Source organism: Hemibagrus wyckioides, linkage group LG07 (assembly GCF_019097595.1).
Source record: "Hemibagrus wyckioides isolate EC202008001 linkage group LG07, SWU_Hwy_1.0, whole genome shotgun sequence".
Classification (NCBI taxonomy): Eukaryota; Metazoa; Chordata; class Actinopteri; order Siluriformes; family Bagridae; genus Hemibagrus; species Hemibagrus wyckioides.
The window spans coordinates 15,301,647-15,326,082 of record NC_080716.1 but is presented as its reverse complement, the minus strand read 5'-3'; the positions used below and the strand labels follow the sequence as shown (position 1 = coordinate 15,326,082).

The following is a 24,436-nucleotide window of genomic DNA, read 5'->3' as shown; positions in this document are numbered from 1 at the left end:
GTGATGGCTGGAATACAAAGGGGAGGCATGGAGCATAAGCTGTCTTTATATGCAGATGATTTATTGTTATACGTGTCTGATCCTGACCTTTATCATTGTTTGGCAGGGTCAACTGCATTAAGATGAATGTGCTCCCTAAATTCTTATATTTATTTACATGCATCCCAATTTTCATTCCAAAGTTACCACCATGACCACTTACTGGGTTGTTTTTGGGTGGTGTTTTGCCACCTGACTGCTCTATACCCTCTTACTTTTCTGACTTTGTTGCATTTTTAACTCTTTTGGCTAGGTGTCAAATCCTGTTGAACTGGATAAGTCTTCACCCCCCATGTCATACTCACTGGATTAGAGATGTTCTCTATTTCATAAAATTAGAGAAAATTAGGTACTCTCTACAGCGTCCAACTGCTACTTTTCGTAAAATTTGGTGGCCCTTTCGTGATTATGTTGAAACTCTCAAACTTGACCCAGCTGTCTTTGAATGACCTGCCTTCTTGCCCCCCGCCCGCCCGGCACTTCCGGAACCCCCTTTCTTTTTGATCACCAATCTAGAGGTGGATACTCTATATTGAATTGCTCTGTATTGAATGTTTGTTCAGCGAGATGATTTGATATTGCATTGTGAATGTATCTCTTTTTTTTAATTTAATTTAATTTATTTATTTGTTTATTTATTTAGTTGTGTCTCGTGTGTGTGGTGTGTATGTATATGCTCCTGTTTCTTTTGCCATGTCTTGTTCTTTTTGCTGTGAATATAAAAATGAATAAATAAATTGGAAAAAAAAAGTCTTAATGTGTGTGTGGTACGTGTGAACACCTTATATTTGGAATTTTCACACCTATATAATAAGAACAGGAAATAAGGGGGCTGAAAAGAGGAAGTGTGACCAGTGCATGATTAAGCAAGAGCATCGACTCTCTTCTACTCTTCCTTCCTCTCACTCATTTTGCCTCTTCATTCTGTCTCTAATGTGACGGTCTGCTAATGTGGTTAATAAGTGTCGATTAGGTCACATTTTGGGCCTGCCAACAAATAAGCCCTAGATAGGAGCGTGAAGAATTTAGAATCTAATGCATGGAAAAATGAACAATGAGGGTTCATTTAGACACAACAACCAGGTTCCATCTTTCTGCACACTGTCAGGCAGGACACTTTAACCATAGGGCCACACCTTCAGACTTATGTTAAGTGTCTGAGTGGCCCTAATCTGCACAACTGGGAAGTTAACATGATGTCTGTGTTATTGACCACTTGCTTCCAGTAAATTCTTCTAAAAGAACTGCTTGTAATTGTAATTGTAGTCTCTTACAGTAAGCGTTGTTCGCATGTGTTGATGGCCAGATGACTCCTGATTTCATAGGTCTTATAAAGAGATATGCCACCGCTGCACTGTGTTGATCCTGTATCTCATAATGTTGTTGGTACACATTATCCTGGTTTTATACATCTTTGGATTAAAATCAGATTAAAATGGAAGATAGATCATGTAGGTACAGTAATTGTGTTTCTATAACCCTGCACTAACTACCTGAGAAGACTACCTGAGTTATATTCTATAACTTTATCCATATTAGCCACACATTTGGCTGGAATGAGCCTGAGGTTATTTGTGGACACCTGAGCACAAAGTTGTATAGGATATCTTTGAATAGGGTGTCTTTGTATGCTGTAGTGTTGCAATTTTCCTTTACTGAAACTAAGGGGCCCAAACCTGTTCCAGCATGACAGTGCCATGTGCACAAAGCAAGCTCCATGAAGTCATGGTGTGCCACATTTTGTGTAGATGAACTTGAGTGGACTGAACAGAGCTACTGACATTCAGCAATTTGAGCAACAGTAGTTTGTCTGTTGGATCGGACCATACTGGCCAGCCTTCACTCCCCACTTGCATCAATGAGCCTTGGCTGCCTATGACAGTGTCGCCAGTTCACCACTGTTCCTTCCTTGGACCACTTTTGGTTTTAATATTTTTATTTTGTTTACAGTATACATATGCACAACATATAATAACCCCAACCCTTACCAACAAAACCCTAGAGTAGCGCTCATGCTGTCCATTAAATCCGCTAGGAATTACAGGTGTTAAAAAAATATAAATATATAGTAAATGTAAAAAAAAATAATTAATTACTTAATTAAAAAATAAAATAAATAAAGAGATTAAAAAAATGAATTAAATTAAATAAATAAATTAAAGAAAAAAATTATCTGAAACGATCAACATAATCAAAAAGGGCGCCACATCTTAAAAAAGTTTTCTTTTTCGATCCTTTTAATGAGCACCTAATCTTTTCAAAGCAGAGAGGTGGGAGGGGATCCTTCCATTTGTATAGAATGGGTCTTCGTGCCAACAGGAAGAAAAGGCAAGGATTTTGCGCATTGATACTGACAGACATTTCTCATTTGGAGCAACTCCAAATAATGCCACTAGAGGTTCTGGCTCTAATTTGTGTTGAAATGTCACCAAAAGGGTGTTAAATATCGATCGCCAGTAACATTCTAATTTTGGACATGTCCAGAACATATGGATTAAAGTACCCTCAGCACACTGACACCTACTGTACAAGGAGCTAGTACCAGGAAACATTTGGGCTAATTTAACTTTGGATAGATGCACTCTGTGTACTACTTTGAACTGAATGAGAGAGTGCTGAGCACACACAGATGATGAATAAACCTGCCTAAGAATACAGTTCCACGTGTCGCCCGAAAGTGGTCTGCCAAGGTCCTCCTCCCAAGCTCTCTTAATGTTATCTAAGGAGGAAGATGCCTGATTATTCATTAAATTGTAAATAATGGAAGTTGAGCCCTTAGCTAGTATATTACATGAAAGGTAACTATCCAAAGAATTTTCAGGAGGCATCACTGGAAAATCCGATAAAAGTGACTTAACATAATCTCTTACTTGCAAGACTCTAAAGAAATCAGATTTAATAAGACCAAAATGAGACTAACTGTTCAAAAGAAGCAAATAAATTGTCAATAAATAAATCTTAGTATCATTTTATCCCCTTGTTAAACCATCTCATAAACGACCCATCCTGCATTGAAGGCAAGAAGAGGTGATTATGGGCAACAGGGCTAAGAAGGGAAGGATCCTTAAAACCAAATGAGTCCATATCCTCAGCGAGTGTTTTACCACTGGGCACTCAACAGAGAAGTTAACTGCAATTTGGTTGGAAGGAAATTTGCTTACGGGCATGTATTTCCATGTCCACCCAGGGTGGTTTATTAGGTAGGAGATGATAGCACCAAACAAATAAATTTCGTATGTTAGTTGCCCAGTAGTAAAACTTAAAATTAGGCAGAGACATATCACCCTCTCGTCTAGACCTGTGAAGGCATGCTTTATGCAAACGAGGATATAAAAGAGTACAAGGATTTAAAAAATGATTGAGGGATAAACAGAAGTAAACACTGAAAAAGATAAAGAAATTTAGGGAGAACTACCATCTTAATGGAATTAATACGTCCAGTAAGAGAAATCTTTAAAGGGGACCATTTAGAAAGATCTTTCTTAATCCGTTCCAGAAGCATACCAAAATTATGTTTAAAAAGATGTTTATAATGGCGAGTGATAAACACCAAGATTTTTTTTAATTTGTTTTTTACTGGTTTTAATGGTATATTGAAGCACTGTAATTGCATATCTACCTTACTGATTGGAAAAAATTCACTCTTATGCAGATTAAGCCTGTAGCCAGAAAACTGACCAAAATTCTCAAGCATGATTAAAGCTACAGGTAAAGAAGTCTGTGGATTAGAGATAAAAAGTAGTAAATCATCTGTGTATAACGTTACTTTATGCACGGCCTCACCATGTATAATTCCAGTAATCTGCTGACACTTGTGTAGAGCAATCGCTAAAGGTTCAATAGCTAGGGCACATTAAGCAAACTGTGGATATTAAAAAAAGTCTGACAATTCTTTATAAAACCTGTTTGATCAGGAGAAATGATGGCAGGGAGAACATCCTTGAGTCTTGAGGCAAGCACCTTCGCCAAACATTTAATATCAGATTGTAGGGAAGCAATAGCAGCTTTTACTCACTCCAGAGAAATTGAACCTTCTAGAAGGTTACGAACATCAGATGATAAAATGGGGACATTCAATCGACCAAGAAAATCTTCAATATTCCTCTGCGAAGGGGAGTCAGAAGCATACAAAGTAGAATAAAAGTCTCTAAACTTATCATTAATAATACTTTGATCAGTTTTGATCACCCCATTGTCTAAACTTTTTAATGTTTTGCCTGGAACCCACGCAACTGATTAGCCAATACTTTTCCAGATTTCTCCCCACTTTTGTAAAAAAACACTCCTGGATCTCCTCAAAATCTCTATCTCTATCTGAGATAGAGAGAGGAGACCCTCTATGTCATTGGTCGAAAGTAAGTCGAGCTCTGACTTCAATATAAGACATCTCCTATACAGGTCCGGAATGGGAGATCTAGCATATTGTTCATCCAACGTAGAAATTTAATTAGCAAGAGATGTTTGCGTTTCTTTGGAGTGCTTTCTGTTAATAGTGGCATACGAAATAATTTGGCCTCTCATATATGTCTTAGGAGCCTCCCACACTACTGAGTTTGAAACATTCGTTGATTTATTGACACTTAGGAAGAAAGAAATCTGGGAAGGCAAGTTTGAAAAGTTCAATTCAAGGATAAGAGGAGCATGAGCCAATATGATAATACTTTGATATGCGCAGGGTTAAACACTAGGAATTAGAGCTTTATCCAACAAAATAATCAATCCTAGAGTAAGAATGATGGACATTTGAAAAAAAGGAAAATTCACTTTTTTGGGGGTTCAAAAACATCTGATAGGCCATATTCAGAAAAGAAACTATTTAGATAAATAGAAGATTTGCCTGGGGTGCATTGCTTAGATAACAAGCGGTCCAACACTGGGTCAAGACAGCAATTAAAGTCTCCCCTGAGTACAAGAGAGTGCAAATTTAAATTAGGAAAAAAGAGAGGGTGTGTTTGAAGAAACTGACATCATCTAAATTAGGGGCATAAAAATTAGCTAAAGTTATATTCTCTTTGCATAAAGTGCCCGAAACAATTATATAACGACCATTCTTATCTGTCGTAATGTCATTTGGCACAAAGGGTACATTCTTATCAATCAAGATAGCCACACCTCTTGCCTTTGCCTGAAATGAGTAATGAAAGATCTGCCCATCCCACCCACGGTTGAGGCGGGATTGGTCTACACTACGTAAATGGGTTTCTTCCTTATTTCTCCTTACCTCAGATACGCTCAGCCCCCTAAGGTAAAATATCCTCAGTCTGAAATATGAAACGCCCAGTAGTAGGTTTGACATATGAGCAGATCTATGATATAACAATCCATAATTCCCTGTAAGCATTTTAGCGATAAAAGAATCTTAAGGAAAACCATAATAGATGAGTGCAAAGAGAAACAAGAACCTTTCCTGAGATTAACAAAAACTGTAATCAAAAACAATATTATAACATCGAAGAAAAAGCAAAAATACATACGATAAAGAACGTATAACATATTTTGCTCAACAGGAGAGATCAGATCAAATGCAACAGCACTTAGTCAGTAAGAGTGTAGAAATGTCTGCTTGACTCAAAACTATACAGGTGAAAAGTAAATAGACTTTGACACTTTAAAGGGCCAAGAAAAGTCCTGTGTTACACCAATAATATGCAACGGGTCATCTCGTAATATAAACAATATGAAAAAAGGGGGGGGAAAGGGAAAATAGTATAGGTCTTATAGATATCCACCGGTCACAACTACTAAGCGGCCACCATTACCTTCTAAGTGTCTTTACGATGAGCTGTTAAGAAAGTCTTAGCCTCATCCACTGATGCAAGCATTTTCTGTTCACCTTCCTTGGTTGTAATCCTCAATCTTGCGGGGGAAAGAAGAGATGGATTAAATCCCAAAATGTAAAGCTCTGCACGATATTAAGCGCGCTGCTCCAGGACCTCTGGACTGTAGTTATCATAAATAGCAATCGGCTTGCCCCGATACTGCAGTGATCCTCTTCTCCTATGGGCGTCTCGCATCACCGCCTCCTTAATCTGGTACAGATGAAAATGAACTACAAGTGCTATCGGCTTCCCTCATTGTTTCGCTTAGCAACAAGAACTCGGTGCTCGAGTTCCACGGGAGACAGCAGAACCTGTTCGCCCATAATTTCTGACAGCATCTCCGAAAAGAACACAGTGGGGCGAGGGCCTTGAGCTTAGCATACTTCTCTGTTAGCTCGGCACATACCGCTTCCAATGATTGAATTCCTCGCTGATGAGGTCTGCATTAGAATCCAGAGATGTTATGTCTCTAAAGATGTTAAAGTGGTTTTAAGTTCAGTGGAGATAGCGGCTCTGTGCTCTTCCAATAAACTTGTCAAGGCCGACATGCTAACCCCACCGTGAGCGGCTGGGTCGCCGTCTTTAGTGGCAGTGCCTTTTTTCGCTTGTTTGACCGATTTAGATGCTATTTCCTACTTTCTTCTATGTTAAATGAATTTACCAACTACCTTCGAAAGTTTTAAACTGGTTGAAGATTGTTGACTGTAAATAAAAGAGACTAGTTCAGTGGCAAAGTGATATCCTCACACGGCTTTTCATACCACTGCTATGCTGATGACACCCAACTTATCTTCTCCTTCCCTCCCTCAGATACCAACTAGTTATTAATTCCAGGAGGTCAGGTGAGATGGTCTGGAGCATAGTGGAAGGGATTGGATCCAGTGGACAGGTGGTGGGATTGGAGGAGTGGATGATTTGCAAAAACTTTTGATAGACACTGACCACCGCATACCAGGAACCCTGCAAGAGCTGCAGTTTTGGAGATGCACTGATCCAGTCGTCTAGCCATCACAATTTGCCCCTTGTCAAACTCGCACAAATCCTTGTGCTTGCCTGTTTTTCCTGCTTGTAACAAACAAAATGTTCAGGACAAAATGTTCACTTGCTGCTTATTATATCACATACACCCACCATGATAATCAGTGTTATTCACGTTACCTGTCAGTGGTCATAATGTTATGGTTGTTCGGTATGTGTGTGTATATAGTGGCAAGAAAAAGTATGTGAACCTTTTGAAATGTCATGGTTTTCTGCATAAATTTGATCTTCAACTCAGTCAAGAGTAGGCCTACTGACAAATGTTGTTGATGTTTCGGCTGCTCCCTACATGCACGAGGGGTCGCCACAGCAGACCAACTGGTCCACACAACAACTTGGCACAGGTTTTACGCCGGATGCCCTTCCTGACGCAACCCTCCCATTTTATCCGGGCTTGGGACTGCATCCAGTGGCTGGGGTGGGGGGCACTAGCTAGGACTCGAACCCGGGCCTTCTGCATGGTAGGTGAGAAACCTACCACTGAGCCACCAGCGCCATAGGCCTACTAACAAATGTAATATGCTTAAATAATAACACACAAAAAACCCTGATCTTTCATGTGTTTATTGAACACCCTCATTCAACATCCAAAATGGTAGTGGAAAAAGTAAGTGAACCCTTGGAATTAATAACTAGTTGACCCCCTTGGCAGTTATAACCTCAACCAGGCGCTTCCTGTAGCTGTGGACTAGACTTGCACGTCGTTCAGGAGGAATTTTAGCCCATTCATCCTGGCAGAACTGCTTAAGCTCGGTCTTATTCTTTGGACGTCTCGTGTATGCCTCTCTTCTAGTCATTCCATAGCATCTCTATTGGGTTATAGTCTGAGCTCTGGCCACTCCAAAAGGTGAATTTTGTTGTTCTGAATCCATTCTGTTGTGGGCTTGCTCCGGTGTTTTAGGACATTCTCACATTATCCTGCAATTTTTTTTATACACTTGGGAATTCAACTTCCTCTCAATGACTACAAGCTGGCCAGGCCCTGATGCAATAAAGCAGATCCAAATCATAATGTTTCCTCCCCCATACTTTACGGTTGGGATGATGTTTTCCTGATGATATGCTGTGCCTATTTTATGCCAGGTGTAGTGCTGCATGTTTATCTAAGTAGTTCAATCTTAGTCTCATCAGTCCACAAAACATTTTGCCAATAGCACTCTGGAGTGTCAATGCTCTTTTACAAACTTCAGGTGTGCAGCAATGCACAGACGCGGCTTCCTTCGTGGTGTCCTGCCATAGACGCCCTGCTTGTTGAATGTTTTGCATACTGTAGACTCATGAACAAAGATGTTAGCCAGTTCCAATGATGCCTTCAAATCTTTCTCTGTCACTCTGGGTTGTTTCTTTATCTCAGTGATGGGTCTTCATTGTGCTCTTGGGGTCATTTTGTTATATGAGTGACGCAGAGGCTGGCTTCATGTGCCGTGGAGGACGCAGGAGCTGGTCTTCAGGCTCCCCTGGTGGCTGTTGTTTGATAGGAGAGTGCTAACAAGTGGGTGGGAACTGACGGTGACTAAACTGGATTATGAGAGAATCTAATTTGTTCACTGGGATAAGTCATGCTTTGTGATCTCACCTCCACATTTTTCATACTTGTGTGTGTGTGCTTATATGTGCTGGAGAGTGTGTGTGTGTGTGTGTACATGTGTGTGAGAGAGTGTATGTGACTGAGGCTCTGGTGAATGAAGACCCTCTGGGAGCTGCGTACCATCTCCGATCTTGTGTTTGACAGGTCATTCAGCACAGCAGAGAAACTGTACCTTCAGTGGTTGCTGAGTGTCTGTATGCATTTGAACTCGCTAATATTTATATTCCTGTTTGGCAGAGATACACAGTTCTGTATACGCTTGTGTATATTATCAGTCTGCATTGTAATTCACGGAACCAGGTGTCTGGCCAACCTGCACAAAACACTCGTCACGCCAATTCCTTATTGTGCCACCATCAAGCAGTGCTCAGAATAGTGCTGCACAGAATATTTGCAGGTAGAGGAAGAAGAACCTGCAGCTGCTTGTTCAGTAAATCTCAGGAATCCCTGCAAACACACACACACACATACACACACGTTTGTTCATCTGTGAGATGTGTGTTCAGCTGATTCAGGATACAGGATAAGCTCAGTAAACACAGTAGACATGTGACCTGCACAGTGATGCTGTTAATAGATATGTGTAGTAACCTGCAGGTAATAAAGATGTTTGGATAAATAAGAGAAAATGCTGGTCTCTGTTTATAGTGAGGGCTTTTGTCCTGCATTATAACATCCTTAACTGCAACATTTTCCACTTTCGTTATTATCAGTGTTGAAAGTATACTGAAAACACACACACACACACACCATAAATTAGAGTGGAGACTACGAGCCAGGCCAAAACTGGGACGTATGCTTTTACATGCACATGAATTTAATATGGAGTTGGCCCACCTTTTACAGCTATAACAGCTTCAACTCTTCTGGGAAGGCTTTCCACAAGGTTTAGGAGTGTGAATTTTTGACCATTCCTCTAGAAATGCATTTGTGAAGTCAGGCTCTGATGTTGGATGAGAAGGCCTGGCTTGCACCCAACCAACATTGCAAGGTGGGTCCCATATGGGCTTGAAACATGGGCCCTAGATGGGTTTGTCTGTGGGTTCCATGTGGGCCCCATCTAAATTAGCCCATATGAATCCCACGTGTATTCTGACTGGGGCAAATCTGCGACCCAACTGGTCAACCTACAAGAGGCCCATATTGGTCCCACTTTGTGAAGCCCATGTGGTATATACAAGGGCCCATTATAGGTTTATCAGTGGGTACTGGACTGGCCCCACATGGGTGTGTGTGTGTGTTTTGAGGCATCTTACCTGGACAGTATAATTATTTATATTCAAACAGTTTTGTGCTTAACTCTTATTTTTAATTTACCTGTGATTTTTACATTCTGGTGCTATCCCAAACATATTTTTTTATTAAGCGATAAAAGCACCATCAGGATTTTACTTTGGTAAATGTCTAAATGCCTATAAAGAAAAAACATGAAAACGGTGAAATTTTAAACATCAGAAATCAAAATGCTGTAAAAGTTCTGTATATCAAATACTTTATCATCATCTTTATTATCTGACACATTCAATCAAATTTTTCAGGCTTTCGTAAAATGTTGAACATCAACATTAACAGTAAAACTCACATATAATACTCTACCAGCATCTGGTCTTATGTAACCAATGGTACATAACATTTGGGGAAAAAGAAATAAACACTCAAAAGTTAAAGTGATATTTCTCCCAAAAATGAAAATTCTGTCATCTCACCTGCATGTCGCTCCAAACCCATAAGAAATTAATTTATTTTCAGAACACAAACGAAGACATTTTTAATGAAATCTGAGATTTCAGTCCTTCTGTTGAAAGTCTATTTCCCCAAAACTTGGACACTTCAAAAAATTCATAAAAAGATTGTAAAATAAATTCATATGAATCAAGAAGTTTAATCACAGTCTTCTGAAAAGACATGATCACTTTATCTGATAGATTTAATTAAGGTTTTATTCACATATTAATGCTAAACAACTAATATAAACAGAATCAAGCATGTTTGTTCTTCTATTTACCAAAACTGAATGCTGTAAACATTGTTGGCTGATCGATGTTTATATGTAAATAAAAGTCTAAATTAGATCTGTTCATCATATAAGGTCATAATGACTTTTCAGAAGACTTGGATTAAACCGCTTGATTCATTTTTGATTTCATTACAGATATTCTGAAGCATCAGAATTTTGGGGGATTAAACTTTGAACAGAGGAACATAAATCTTGCAGATATCATTAAAAATACCTTAATTTGTGATCCAAAGATGAACGAAGGTCTTAAGGGATTGGAAAGACATGAGGGTGAGTCAGTGATTACAGAATGTTCATTTTTGGGTGAACTGCCCCTTTTTTAGAAACATCAGTGCTCTTTTAATTGAACTACACTAACAATGCAGAAGTACAAAAAAATAAATAAAAATAAAATAAACTTGTTGAACATTATAGTATTAAAACATTTGGACTCAAACAACTCCTCACACTCCTGGAGATGGTCTTCTCTCCTGCTGTGCTCTAATGGCCCACCCGTCTCTTGCCCCAGTGAACCATTTGGAGAGAGCCTTTTCTGCCTCTTCAGTCACTGTGTTCTTTTTCAGTCCACCTGTAAAAGCAAATGCACATTAACCTCTGAAATGTCCAGCTACATATTATAGTAACACGTGATTTTTGGTGTCCCTGTTACAGTGTCATTGTACATTCAAGTACTCCGTGATATTAATGATGAAAATCTACTTACAGGGTAAAAGGTCAGTTTACCCCAAAATCAAAACGTGCGCGCGCTCTGACAAAAGAAAACGGCTCTTTTTAATGCGCCGTCTCATTATGCGCTGATTTAGATCCAGATATAGTCTAATTAGTGCAATTATCAGTTACACACAATAACTTGAACACATATACGTTTTTCTGTGTATGTGGAAAAAATCCGGCGAGTCGCTGCCCTGTTATGAGCAGGACAGAGCTGACCACCGGAAATTCCCCCGGTTCACCTGATGGTCACTCCGGGCCTGGTCTCAGAAATTAACCCTAAATGACCTCGCCTCCGAAAGCAGCACTTTACTCTTCTAGATGCCTGATCGGATACCTCAGAATTCAGAATTATGCTAATTGTGCTAATCATTATAAATTGGCGCTCCGTTCGTTACTCATCAGCAGCTGGCTGTACGGTAAAGTCAAATTTACCTCAGGTGAAAAAATGGCGGCTAACCTTACACAGCCACAAAATACACAAGGAAAGCATAAAATAAACAAAAATGTGTTCAAATTCAGGAACCCTACACATTACTATCAACACATATAACTATATTTTAATCCTCACACACAGTGATTATAACTGTTTCACGCTTCTCCCCAACCCCCCACAGAAAAGTTATTAACATCAGTTTAACGGTTAAGTCATTTTAAAGATCATTTAAACTGTCAAAACAAGGTTCCCGATGCTTGAGACCACAGATAATAAAGATAGCTTTAGAAAATATGCATTTACCCGCTTATTTCGCTCCACATCCACGTTCTTCCGCCGCCTTCAACAGATGAAGTGATCTCCCTCCCGCCTGTCACTCACTGTATCTGGAAGAAACTGTATCCTTACGCCATGGCGGGGTTTCTTCTACTTCGAATATTTAACATCTTCACAGTTGTCATTTTAAATGTCCGCTTATTTTCAACTAAGATCACATGATACATGATATTATGATATAATGTTATAAGAAGAAATTCGTAAGGAAACATTCAAAGCAGTAGGACTACTTTGTCAAGCGGAAGGTGTTGTCAGTTAGTGAGTAGGTCTTATTGAACAGGTTGGTCCAGTGACACCCATTTAAATGTCTTCCTTTCCGATTTCCCCTCATTCCCAGTTAAATACATTTTGATAAATGCACAGGCAAGTGAACACTGTAATACTGAACATTCAAACAAAGAAACAAAATAAAACAAAATAAAATAATGGAAATATACAATGGAAAATAATGCATTTTAATTTAAAAAGTAGCTATATCAAAAATCTGTGATATTCGTTGTTTTAAAGTGATTAGTAACCACATTTAATTTCAAAACGATTAAAGGTATAAAGATGTATTTTAGGTGTTAAATAATTTTGCCCACTTAGATCCTACATGGGACCCACATAAATTGTGCCCCCACATTTTCAGCACATGCCCACTTGGAGCCCATGCCACCTGGATACAGCCCATATGGGGCCCACATATGTATGTTGGCTGTCTCTGCTCTAATTCATCCCTAAGGTGTTCTATCAGATTGAGGTCAGGACTCTGTGCAGGCCAGTCATGTTCCTCCACACCAAACTTGCTCATCCATGTCTTTATGGACCTTGCTTTGTGCACTGGTTTGCAGTCATGTTGGAACAGGAAGGGGTCATCCCCAAACTGTTCCCACAAAGTTATGGAGCATGAAATTGTCCAAAATGTCATGGTATGCTGAAGCATTAAGAGTTCCTTTCACTGGAACTAAGGGGCCAAGTCCAACACCTGAAAAACAACACTTATGCTGTCTATAACCAAGTTGGCTACAACTGCTTCATTGCTGCAGGAATCTATGTGGTGATTGGATTTGTGTCTTTCGTTCAGGTCCGACTCAATAAGCGCAACGATTATCTTGTGCGTTAGCACCATCTGGTGGAGAAATCCACCTCCTTGAAAGTGATCGTACTGTATTTCCTATCTGAATTTTATTGCAATTTCTGTTGATATTTTAGCTGGAGTCAGAGTCAATATGTTGTGTGTTCACTGTGGTCCAAATGCTTTTACAAATTAAAATTCGTTAGAAATTGTTAGAATTAATAAAAGTGTGACTGTTTGTTTGTCAGACAACTAGATTAAAGTTTGCATACAGCCGTATCACATTGGAATAATATTTATATATACATGAGTACAAAGTAGAAATGATCATTTGCCATGTAATTATTCATGATCCATTATTTTATTTGTAACACTTTGTAATTACAGAAATAAAACTGTAGTTCCTAATATCTCTGTCTATCTTTTCTTGGTGGTTAAATGCATTACAGTGTTTCCAGTTTATTGATTCAGAGCGTAAAATTAATACCACAAAAATACAACATATCTGAAACATATAGAATTACAACAAATCTATTCTTCTTGTTTCAAACAAGCATACAAAATGTCCCTTTCACAATATCTAAAAAATATATTTAAGGCAGCTTTTTTGCCTCTCTAATTGTTTTCAAGTCTCAAGTCTCTATATGGTAATGCTATTTTCCATTCGGCTAGGACACAGATAGAGATATGGTGGTTCGAGACCCTTATTCTGCTTCAGAATCTCCTCTTCGATGTCCTTCAGATCCTGCCTGAAGTTATCAATCATCTTTTGGGCTGCTGGCTCAGTGAAGTACTGTTCCTTGTACTGTGCCAGAGGTATCTGAGCATGATAGATAGGGCAGAGGGCAGAAAGGAGATAAAGTAAAAATGTAGAAATTCTAATAAGACAAAAAAAGTATTTAGTTATACATCCATCCATTGTCTATACTCGCGTTATCCCTAGTTAGGGTCACAGGGGTCTGCTGGAGACTATCCCAGTGCACACTGGGCAAAAGGCAGGGTTACACCCTGGACAGGTCACTAGTCCATCACAGGGCCACATATATAGGCAGATAACCACACACAGGCAATTTAGAATTACCAACCAACCTAATGTACGTGTTTTTAGACTGTGGGAGGAAACTGGAATACCCGGAGTAAACCCACTCAGGCACGGGGAGAACACGCAAACTCCACACAGAAAGGCCCCTGCCTGTTCAAACCCGGGATTCAAACCCAGAACCTTCTTGCTGTGAGGCAACAGTGCTGACCACTAAGCCACCATGCTGCCCATTTAGTTATACATGTAACGTTGAATTGAAACACATTAAGCAAGTAAGTTATGGGAATATTTTGTTTTGGATTCCACCAAATTTAATACAATCTTACAGCCCACATCCTTTGTTTTATTTCTACATTTTGTTTTGACATAAATCAAATGACATATTGTTTAAACAGGAGTAGGCCACCTGGAGTGTTTTGTGGAAGTTTTGACTCACTGCGTCTGGCTGAGCTCTTGCTAAATGCCATGTGATTGCCATCTGTACACATGACTGGCTGATATCCGGGAGTGTGTTCATGATTAACTCCATAGTGACACTGTCTTTGTCTGTGGGCGGAGGCTGGCGCATGGTGCAAGGTGTGTTGGGCACGAAGGAACAAAAGTCAAACTAGATGATAGAAGAAAATGTAAAATCTTAACAAAATTGGAAGTGTGTTTTGCCTCTATCAGCAGCTGGAACTAGACACTGAGACACTTGCTACTGCTTTGCAGGCTGGTTTGATTGTGCCTCTTTCATAATGTGGTAATTACTCTATAACACTATGAAGTAGTTGGATATTGTAGTAGCAAAACATTTATGTATGAATACAATAATTATGCATATTTGTGAAATCACACTGACCAAAAAAATCAGTACTGCATAATGATAAGAAATAACATATAGTATTAAGTGTTAGTTTTATGTTCGAACTTCCCTTTACGGTTTAAACAGATATGTTTTTGGTTTAGATGTAATTTCATAAACGAATACAACAATGATGCATCACATACCTGCGCATTGTTGGTTGCTGCATGTTGTGCAGTGGTGGTAAAGATGACCACACTCAAAACAGTGATCAGCTCCTGTTTATTCTTTAGTTCATTAGGCAGTCCTGACACATATGAATGATAAAAATAACATATCAATTACTCTATATAAGGATACATGTACACAAAACTGTTGTGTGTATGGCAGTGCTATATCTGAGATTTAGATCTTATGTCTGCTTGGATAAATAATTTTCTTATGCAACAAGTTGTTTTTCATAATAATTCATTGCTTTTCTTAATTAGCCCAGACCCTGCAGCACAGAGTCACTGCTGCTCTACAGTTATTGCCATGGCACAAGTACAGTAATTTTATTTTTTTAGGCAACTAACCAAATTGAGGAACATTTACAAAGCCTTCCTCAACCACATCCTTAATCCATGCCTGCAGTTCTGAATCCTGCACCACTTCATTGTCACTTGTGTAATATAGAGACACTATGCTGGAGACAAACCTGTAGAAGGAAAGAGAAGTTGTAAGTACCTGTACTGTCTTCAAACTCAAGCAAACAAAACAGTCAATATGGTTAAACTTCATTTCAGTGCTTAACAATGGCAAGAAATAGTAGTTATACAACACCGTATTGTGCCTGGACTCTTACTTCTCAATGGCGTCCCAAAGCATCAGTGTGTGCTCTCTGTAGAAGTATTTATTGAGTTTTGTAACACCACGATCTATGAAGTCATGGCGGGGTTGGAGAGAGCGATAGTTCATGATCTTACACTCCTTTTGAAACAGCACCAGCAGCCCTTCACCACCTGTGGATGCCATCTACAGAGAAAGCATGGCTGATTATCTACTACTGATCTACAGAGTGTGTGAAAAGTCAGAAATCATTGAACATTTTGAACAAATTTGTCAATTTAAATATGTTGAGAATATGTGTAGAAAAAAGTGTAGAGCTGAAGGTTGAATGTGTAGATTTTGTTATAAATAATAAATACAAATTTAAATGTATGTAGTTTTACTGCACCTCACCTTTTCAAAGATGCCATCCTTAGAGATGAGCTTTGTGCGTGCACGGCAATTTATCTCCAGAGTGTACTTCAGATGAGGAGTAAGCAGCTGTAGCAGAGCGAGAGAGAGAGTGAGAGAGAGAGAGAGAGAGAGAGACTTGCTGCTATACCAGACATTTTTAGCTATAAAGAAAGCCTTTCCATTCTTCCCCACTAACCTTGTTTATAGGGTGGACTGAAGGGAGTTGACGCAGTGTGGCCACACAGAACACCTCTGCTATAAGATGAGTTCGCAGTAGGTGCGACAGCACCTGGAAGACCTGAAATTCAGCATGACGGACCCACATTTTAGCCAATAACCAAGCCAGAGGTGGATCGTTAGGGAGGAAGATGGGTGTGTCCTTAGTAGGATTCTGTTCAAGCTGAGAAAAAGGAAAAGGAAAATGGAATGAGTCTTTTCATTAGCCATTTGTTGCTGCTGGTGAACAGACTTGGTGAAAACATTACCTGTATTGCAATGGGAATGAGGCCATTGTCTGGATGTTCATATAGTAAACACAAAGGAGCTGCTATATATTGCTTTTTCCCTCTGATCACATTCGCAGGGACGCCTTCCAGTATACCATAGTCAACAAGGTATATATTCCCAGCCTTCACAGAAAGAAAGAGAGATTGTTATAGCCTTTAAAATACCTGGACATACTGGACATACTGATGCATAGAATGATTATGGCTAATTTTACTGTCTAGTTTAATCCATTACATTACTGCAGGTTTTGTGCTAAACTCAACACAAAAAGCCTTTTGAAAGCATTACATAATGGTATCATTACATAAAGATATAAAAACATCTGTGGATTTTAATGACATTCCTCCCATGCACTATTGTAATCATTTGTAAAATGCTGTGGACAGCATGTGTTAATTAATGCTTTGTCTATCTCTCCCTTTTATTCTATCTCTGTGACACACACATACACAATTAACCCTTTCTATCACTAATACTAAGGAGCTTTTCTTTTTCATACCATTTCCCTCTCTGTTCCTCTAACTGTTTAATCTTCAGTACAACTACAAAGTTTTCTGTTCATTGTTTTATTTGCAGTCTTTTGTATGATGAGCTATGATTTTTAAACCAATCTCTATGGATCAAGATCTCTCAGAAGTGCAGGATTTGCCAGCCATTTAGCCTCAAAAACAGAAAATATCCTGTAGAACAGATGTTCTAAGTTGAGTGACTGACTGTGGCCTATTTTGTGACTATTTGTTTATGACCTCATCTTATGATCGTGATATACTGTGTTTTGTCCTAGAAATTCTTTCTGTTCTGTTTTGATGAACATGTTCGGAACGCAGACCCTCGCTGACAGTTTCTTTTTTTGTAATTTAGATAACCATTAGATAAATTCGCCAAAATGCCAGTGAATACATCAACCACCACGTCTGTTTCTGCTGACGTCTTTTGTCTGCCTATAGATAATACTGAATAGTACACCTTTCTTTTGTATAAAAACTCCCTGTTCATCTCAGTAAATCCAAAGAGTTTTGTTATTCAATCACTGTCTCTGTGTGGCAAAAAGCAGAGGCAGCAGCATCAGCATGACTGAGACTTCTTCTTCGAGTGAACATGAAAAGTCAAACACAGAGTCTCGTATATGAAAAGACTGCTGATGTTCTGAAGCCAACTGTCTTTCATTTCATATACACGGACAGTATTGTCTTTGGATAGGACAATATCAAAGGTATTTTACAACTTTCTGAGCCTTATGCAAACAGTTTCAATGGGCCACTTATAAACTTTCTTTTTGTCTAGGCATACAGGATTACATGCCCCTGGTTAATGCTCTAATGTAATCCACAACAAAGATCTATCAGATAAAGTTTCAGAATAAGGTCAGAAATAAGCAGAAAAGTGCATGCACATGCTACAGCCAAACAAGAACATCAACTTTTTTAACAATTGTAGCATCAACTTTTAAAAGCAGTTGGGGCAGGTAGACATGTCAAGACAAAGAATGTGCATATAAAAAAATTGCTGAACTTTTCACACTAAACAACTCCTCATAGCTTAGAGCTTATGATACCAAAACCAAATTATATGACTGTTGCTTTGATTTACTGCATTAACTTATATAATCTGACCCTTAAACACCCCTAGGTGTGAATATGTGAGTGCATGGTGTCCTGTGACTGGCATATGAAGGATCACCAGGAAAATGAATATGAATGTGTGGCTTCACCGCACAACTTATGCACCACGCCTTACCTTGAGCTCTTTATTCAGGGTGGTGTTGGGGCTTAAGGAGGCCTGCACCATGTCTCCAGAGACGGGGAAGTTGGAAGGCAGTTGACTGCACCTCTGGATCCTCCGTGGATTTGACCCATTCAGGAACAGATGGCCAAAAAACCAGTCCTCTTTCCAATGTTCCATAACGTATTCTAATAGCATTCATAACACATTTAACAGTTAGTAAGTATTATGGTGTGTTGTGAACAGTTCAATGAATAAATGTTTCTATTTATAGTGAAAATGTATTACTTATATTGTAAGTTCATTGTAAATATTTTGCCAATATGCTAGAATGAAGCTGATTAGAAATCACTTGCAAATGGTGAACAATAAAGTCACAACTACAATACCAGCAATGGGACTCCGTAATTTCCAAAATGTTTGTTTAAAATCATCCAGATCTTCCCATGACCTCCCAAAACTGATGACCAGCTTCTTTAGAGACAGCTCCAAAAGTCTAAAGGTGATTAAATTAAATATATGTAGAGATACATGTACTCTGCTTAAATGTACACATTACTGTGATGCTTTGTTGAGACTAATAAGGCATTTTGGATGAGATGTGTAGGACTTAATTAATGCTGTTTTTTGGAGTAACTTTAAACAAAATGAAGAAAATAAAATAATTCACTGCTCACGCAAATTGAAGTGATCTTTCAAAGTCACTGCGCTTCTCATCGGCAAAGCAAGCATCCTGGGGAAGATCTGCCAAGGATTTGGCGTCTATGCATTTGGGAATTCCTGGAGCCCAGACTTGCCATCTAATAACATAACACAAATAAGCACCAGCTATATAAACAAACAACAAAGGCTATATAATAATGCATGTATTTCATTAAGGCCCAAGATTTAACAAAATTTAAAAAAAAAATAAAAAAAAAAAGTTCTGTCTAAACTTAATGCAAGAGAAGTCAGAATCAATTAAACAGCGACATGGTAAATATTTCACATATTTCCTGTACATAATGGCAAGTAACACATACAAGTAATTCAAAAACAAAAATCATCCTGTAGTAAGAAGTAAGAAGACTGCTGATGTTCTTGTGTTAACTACCTTTCATTTCATGTACACAGAGAATGTTGTCTCTGGACAGGACTCAATATCAATGGTATTTTACAACTTTCTGAGCCCTCTGCAAACAGTTTCAATGGGCCACTTATAAATTTTCTTTTTGTCTAGGCATACAGTACATCCTGGTTAAGGTTCCAATGAAATCCACAACAAAGAGCTATCGGATTGTAACCAGGTGATATTTAGAGGGGGTCTGGATATTCACAATATTGAATGCTCAATGTTCATGCTGAATGTTCACAAGATGAACATCCAGCATGAACTCAGAAATAAGCAGAAACGTGCAAGCACATGCTACAGCCAAACAGGAAGATCAACTTTATTAATAATTGTAGCATCTACCTGCCCCAAAAGCTGTTGGGGCAGGTAGACATGTCAAGACAACTAACGTGCAAATGATAAACAGTGTTTCACACAAAACCATAGTGCCAGCTGGCAAACAAATGATCACAAATGCCTAGAGCAATGACAGATTAAGTGCGCAATACACAACTTAAAACATCTTTTAAAAAAATCGAAATTGCTGACCTTTCCACACTAAACAACTTTACTTGCTTTTACTTTACTTTTTTTTTTTTTTTGCATTACTGCAGTTGTCACAGAGAATATTCAACATGCTTGAAAATATTGGAGCCTTGGTGATTACTCAGACTGAGATAATTATGTTTCTGAACCATGCAGACAACATGTAGTCACTGAGCTGGGGATGTAGACACTAAACTCCAAAATTAGTTAGAGACTGGGATATTGGGGCTAAAAATCTAAATTCTCTAAATCCAAATTTTATCTGGTCAAGAAGTCCTTAGCCCTGACAAGCAATTCCACTCCCCGACTCCCCCTAGAAATGTAGCAAAGACATTTAATAGTGCAGGAATATTTAAAATTCCTTCTAGATCTGAAATCATCACATGATAATAATAATATACAGTGAGGGGAAAAAATATTTGATTCCTTACTGATTTTGTACGTTTGCTCACTGACAAAGAAATCAGTCTATAATTTTAATGGTGGGTTTATTTGAACAGTGAGAGACAGAATAACAACAAAAAAATCCAGAAAATTCATTTCAAAAAAGTTATACATTAATTTGCATTTTAATGAGTGAAATAAGTATTCGATTCCTTCCCAAAAGATTTCTATGGGATTAAGGTCTGGAGACTGGCTAGGCCACTCCAGGACCTTAATGTGCTTCTTCTTAAGCCACTCCTTGATTTTGGTCTCATCTGAGCATAACACTTTCACCCAGTTCTCTTCTGAATTATTCAGATGTTCATTGGGAAACTTCAGATGGGCCTGTATATGTGCTTCCTTGCGGGCGCTGCAGGATTTTAGTCCTCCACGGCGTAGTGTGTTACCAATTGTTTTCTTGGTGACTATGGTCCCAGCTGCCTGGAGATTATTCACAAGATCCTCCCATGTAGTTCTTGGATGATTCTTCACCATTCTCATGAACATTGAAACTCCACAAGGTGAGATCTTGCATGGAGCCCCAGACCAAGGGAGATTGACAGTTATTTTGCGTTTCTTCCATTTACTAATAATCGCACCAACTGTTGTCACCTTCTCACCAAGCTGCTTGGCGATGGTCTTGTAGCTCATTCCAGCCTTGTGTAGGTCTACAATCTTGTCTCTGACATCCTTGGACAGCTCTTTGGTCTTGGCCATGATGGAGAGTTTGGAATCTGATTGATTGCTTCTGTGGACAGCTGTCTTTTATAAAGGTAAGAAGCTGAGATTAGTAGCACCCCTTTTAAAAGAGTGCTCCTAATCTCAGCGTGTTACCTGTATAAAAGACATCTAGGAGCCAGAAATCTTGCTGATTGATATGGGGTTTTTTTCTGGATTTTTTTGTTGTAATTATGTCTCTCACTGTTAAAATAAACCTACCATTCAAATTATAGACTGATCATTTCTTTGTCATTTGGTAAATGTACAAAATCAGCAGGGGATCAAATATTTTTTTCCCTCAGTGTACATAAGCTATATTTTGTGTAATTAAGTTAGCTGTGTACTATATTGCTAAAAATGGATAAACATTTTGCCTACAGTGTAAAGCCTACAGTCATGTACATGCAAAAGGAGAAGTAGTAAATGCAGCAGGACTCCTAGTCATGGAACATACTCACCGGTACGTTTTCTGTCTCTCCTTCAACTGTGCCTGTCTATGAGCCAGTTCCTGAGCCAGAATCTCATCAGACAGCTTTTTACCTTTGAAAGAAAAAGAGAGAAAGAATCTACCATTAGGAATCCTGAGCCTGAATTAGGGTGAGATAAAATCTTCTCCCTGGGGCAGTTGTTAGGACTGACCTGTGCCTTCACGTACTTCTATTTTAGAATCCCCCACTAACCAGCAGTAGCAGGGGAAGGTTTGTGTGTTTCCCCCTCCTGGTGGTAGGACTTTTACATAATTGCAATACCAGTTGTCTTCCAGAAACAAAAAGTACTTCTGCTTCTCTAAGCGTACAAGGATCACACGACCCAGAGGAGCTGAGCTCCGGACTATGTAGTCATCAACCTGTAGAAGGTTGAGATAAGATTGAAAGGAAAAACAGTTTGTGTATACTTATGATAAACAATGCCTGTTAAAATAAAGCAGAATAAAGCAATGTAGTTTAACATGAATGAAAAGGCCATTACTAGGGCCTTGAGAAGGTTTTATTGCTCAGTTAGATGCTTGAGCTGTATTCTCAGCTGTAAGTTAATAAAAACGCAAGACAAAAATATAACAGTAAATTTACAACATATTCAGATATATTCAGACCTCTACACTCTCACTCACCGCGCCTTTATACAGATCCAGGCCTGGTTTGTCCAGCAGTGTTCTCTCACTCTCTCCATTCTCCCCCACCAGGGTTACATACACAGAGTTATTAGTACCTGAGTACTCTAAGGTGCCTGTAGCCACGGTCACTTTGTACTCCATCTGCACATACAATTCACATCAACTCTTGTATATAAAACTGATGATGTGATTGCAGTATCTCAAAGATCATTTGAATGATTGATTTCACAGTTTTAAATGTGTGTTTTTTTCTTAATCAGAAACCCAAAAGCATGTCTATACACACATGGCTACATCCTTACACAAGTTCAAGGAGAAATGTTGAAATTCCTCAGAACATATTATTGAGGAATGTACTAGAAATACTTTAGAGTATACAATGCTTATTAATCACTTGTGAATTGCCAAAAATACAATAAATTGTTTGGAAGCACCACCATGCCAGCATCAAAAACCAAAATTGTTGGTGCTTTTAATAAAAACTTAGTATTGTCTGCACCGCTTATCTGATCTATTCTCTATATCTCAGGTGTCATCAGGCATCAAGGCAGGATACACCCTGGACTGAGTGCCAACCCATTCCAGGGCACACACACACACACACTCATTTACTCATGAAATGACATGCACTACGGGCAATTTAGAGACTCCAATCAGCCTAGAAACATGTCTTTGGACTGTGGTAGGAAACCCACCAAGCACAGGGAGAACATGCAAACTCCACACACACAGAGTGAGCGGGAGCGAGACTTCGAACCCTGGAGGTGTGAGGCAAACGTGCTAACCCACTAAGCCACCGTGCCACCTGCATTGTGTGTGTGTTTGAATAATTTGGAAATAATGAGATACAGCATTCGATTAAATAACATATACTAACGTGATTTTGTATGTATTACCTAATTACTTATTTATTTACACTTGATAATATATAGAGAGAATCTCCCAGTTTCCAGTTAGAAGTTAGTTTCAGTTAGTTTCCAGTATAGTTTAAATAAACAGCCAAGCTGAAGTAAGAACACATAGAGGCACACATAGACAGTCGTAGACACATATTCATATAGATACTGAATGGAAATATAAATATAGGAAAGGATTCGGGTGATGGAATGAGATGAGCTGTTAACTCACCATGTTTCTATTTAACTTATGTTAGCTACATTAACCTACACATGCAAAATATCTCTGCTATTACACAGTTTTGTAACATCCACATGGTTTGGTGCCTTAAGTGGCTTAAGCTATAGAAACTGTGTTATACTAAAATGAATAAATTCTACAACGAGAGCCTATCTGGATGACGTTGCTATTTGCAATAGCAGAATCTTAAATAAATCAAAGCATAGTAAAACTTCTTAGTCAATACTTACCTTGTGGTTTATTTTAGCCTGTCTCCACTGCTTTCTTCCTCTGACTTTTGTACAGTCTGTATGGTTTTTCTAGGTTTATCTCAGCACACTGCTATCAAACATACAACTGCTGCAAACTGAGTTTTCCTCCACTCTCTCACTCTCTTCTGTAAACTTGTTGCCCTTTCAGCCCTCCTCTTTCTCTCTGTATGGTTACAGTTGGGTTAACCCCTTCTTTTTGTTTGGAAGCACCACCACGCCAGCATCAAAAACCAAAATTGTTGGTGCCTTTAATAAATACTTAGTGCTAGTTGTGCATTTTTTCATTTCATTGTCTGTACCCCTTATCAAATCTATTCTCTATATCTCAGGTGTCATCTGTATGTTCCAGGACTAGGAGTCCTGCTGCATTTACTACTTCTCCTTTTGCATGTACATGACTGTAGGCTTTATACTGTAGGCAAAATGTTAATCCATTTTTAGCAATATAGTACACAGCTAATATAATTACACAAAATATAGCTTATGTACACTGAGGGAAAAAATATTTGATCCCCTGCTGATTTTAGACGTTTGCCCACTAACAAAGAAATTATCAGTCTATAAATTACAGTAAATGGTAGGTTTATTTTAACAGTTAGAGACATAATAACAACAAAAAAATCCAGAAAAAAACGTGTTATACTAAAATCAATACATCCTACAACGAGAGCTCTGAGAGATCCAGAGATCTGGATGACGTTGTTGTTTGCAATAGCAGAATCTTTAATAAATCAAAGCACAGTAAAACTTCACAACTAGCACTAAGTTTTTATTAAAAGCCCTAACAATTTTGGTTTTTGATGCTGGTGTGGTGGTGCTTCCAAACAATTTATTGTAT

The 24,436-nt window shown here is 38.6% G+C and overlaps 1 protein-coding gene across 1 annotated transcript; it reads right to left on the bottom strand.

Annotated features, from left to right (window-relative positions):
• Window positions 1-13,383: 13,383 nt before the first annotated feature.
• On the bottom strand, window positions 13,384-23,767 carry LOC131356653 (polyunsaturated fatty acid lipoxygenase ALOX12-like). Its single transcript, XM_058395801.1, has 15 exons — window positions 23,578-23,767; window positions 22,208-22,351; window positions 21,736-21,943; window positions 21,555-21,636; window positions 18,995-19,117; window positions 18,707-18,813; window positions 18,333-18,505; window positions 16,574-16,717; window positions 16,285-16,488; window positions 16,089-16,175; window positions 15,712-15,881; window positions 15,443-15,564; window positions 15,074-15,174; window positions 14,520-14,690; window positions 13,384-13,861 (listed from the first exon to the last, which is right to left on the bottom strand). Exons 2-15 carry the CDS (start codon window positions 22,349-22,351, stop codon window positions 13,682-13,684), a joined length of 2,016 nt encoding a protein of 671 aa, XP_058251784.1. The 5' UTR covers window positions 23,578-23,767; the 3' UTR covers window positions 13,384-13,681.
• Between the last annotated feature and the right edge of the window lie 669 nt (window positions 23,768-24,436).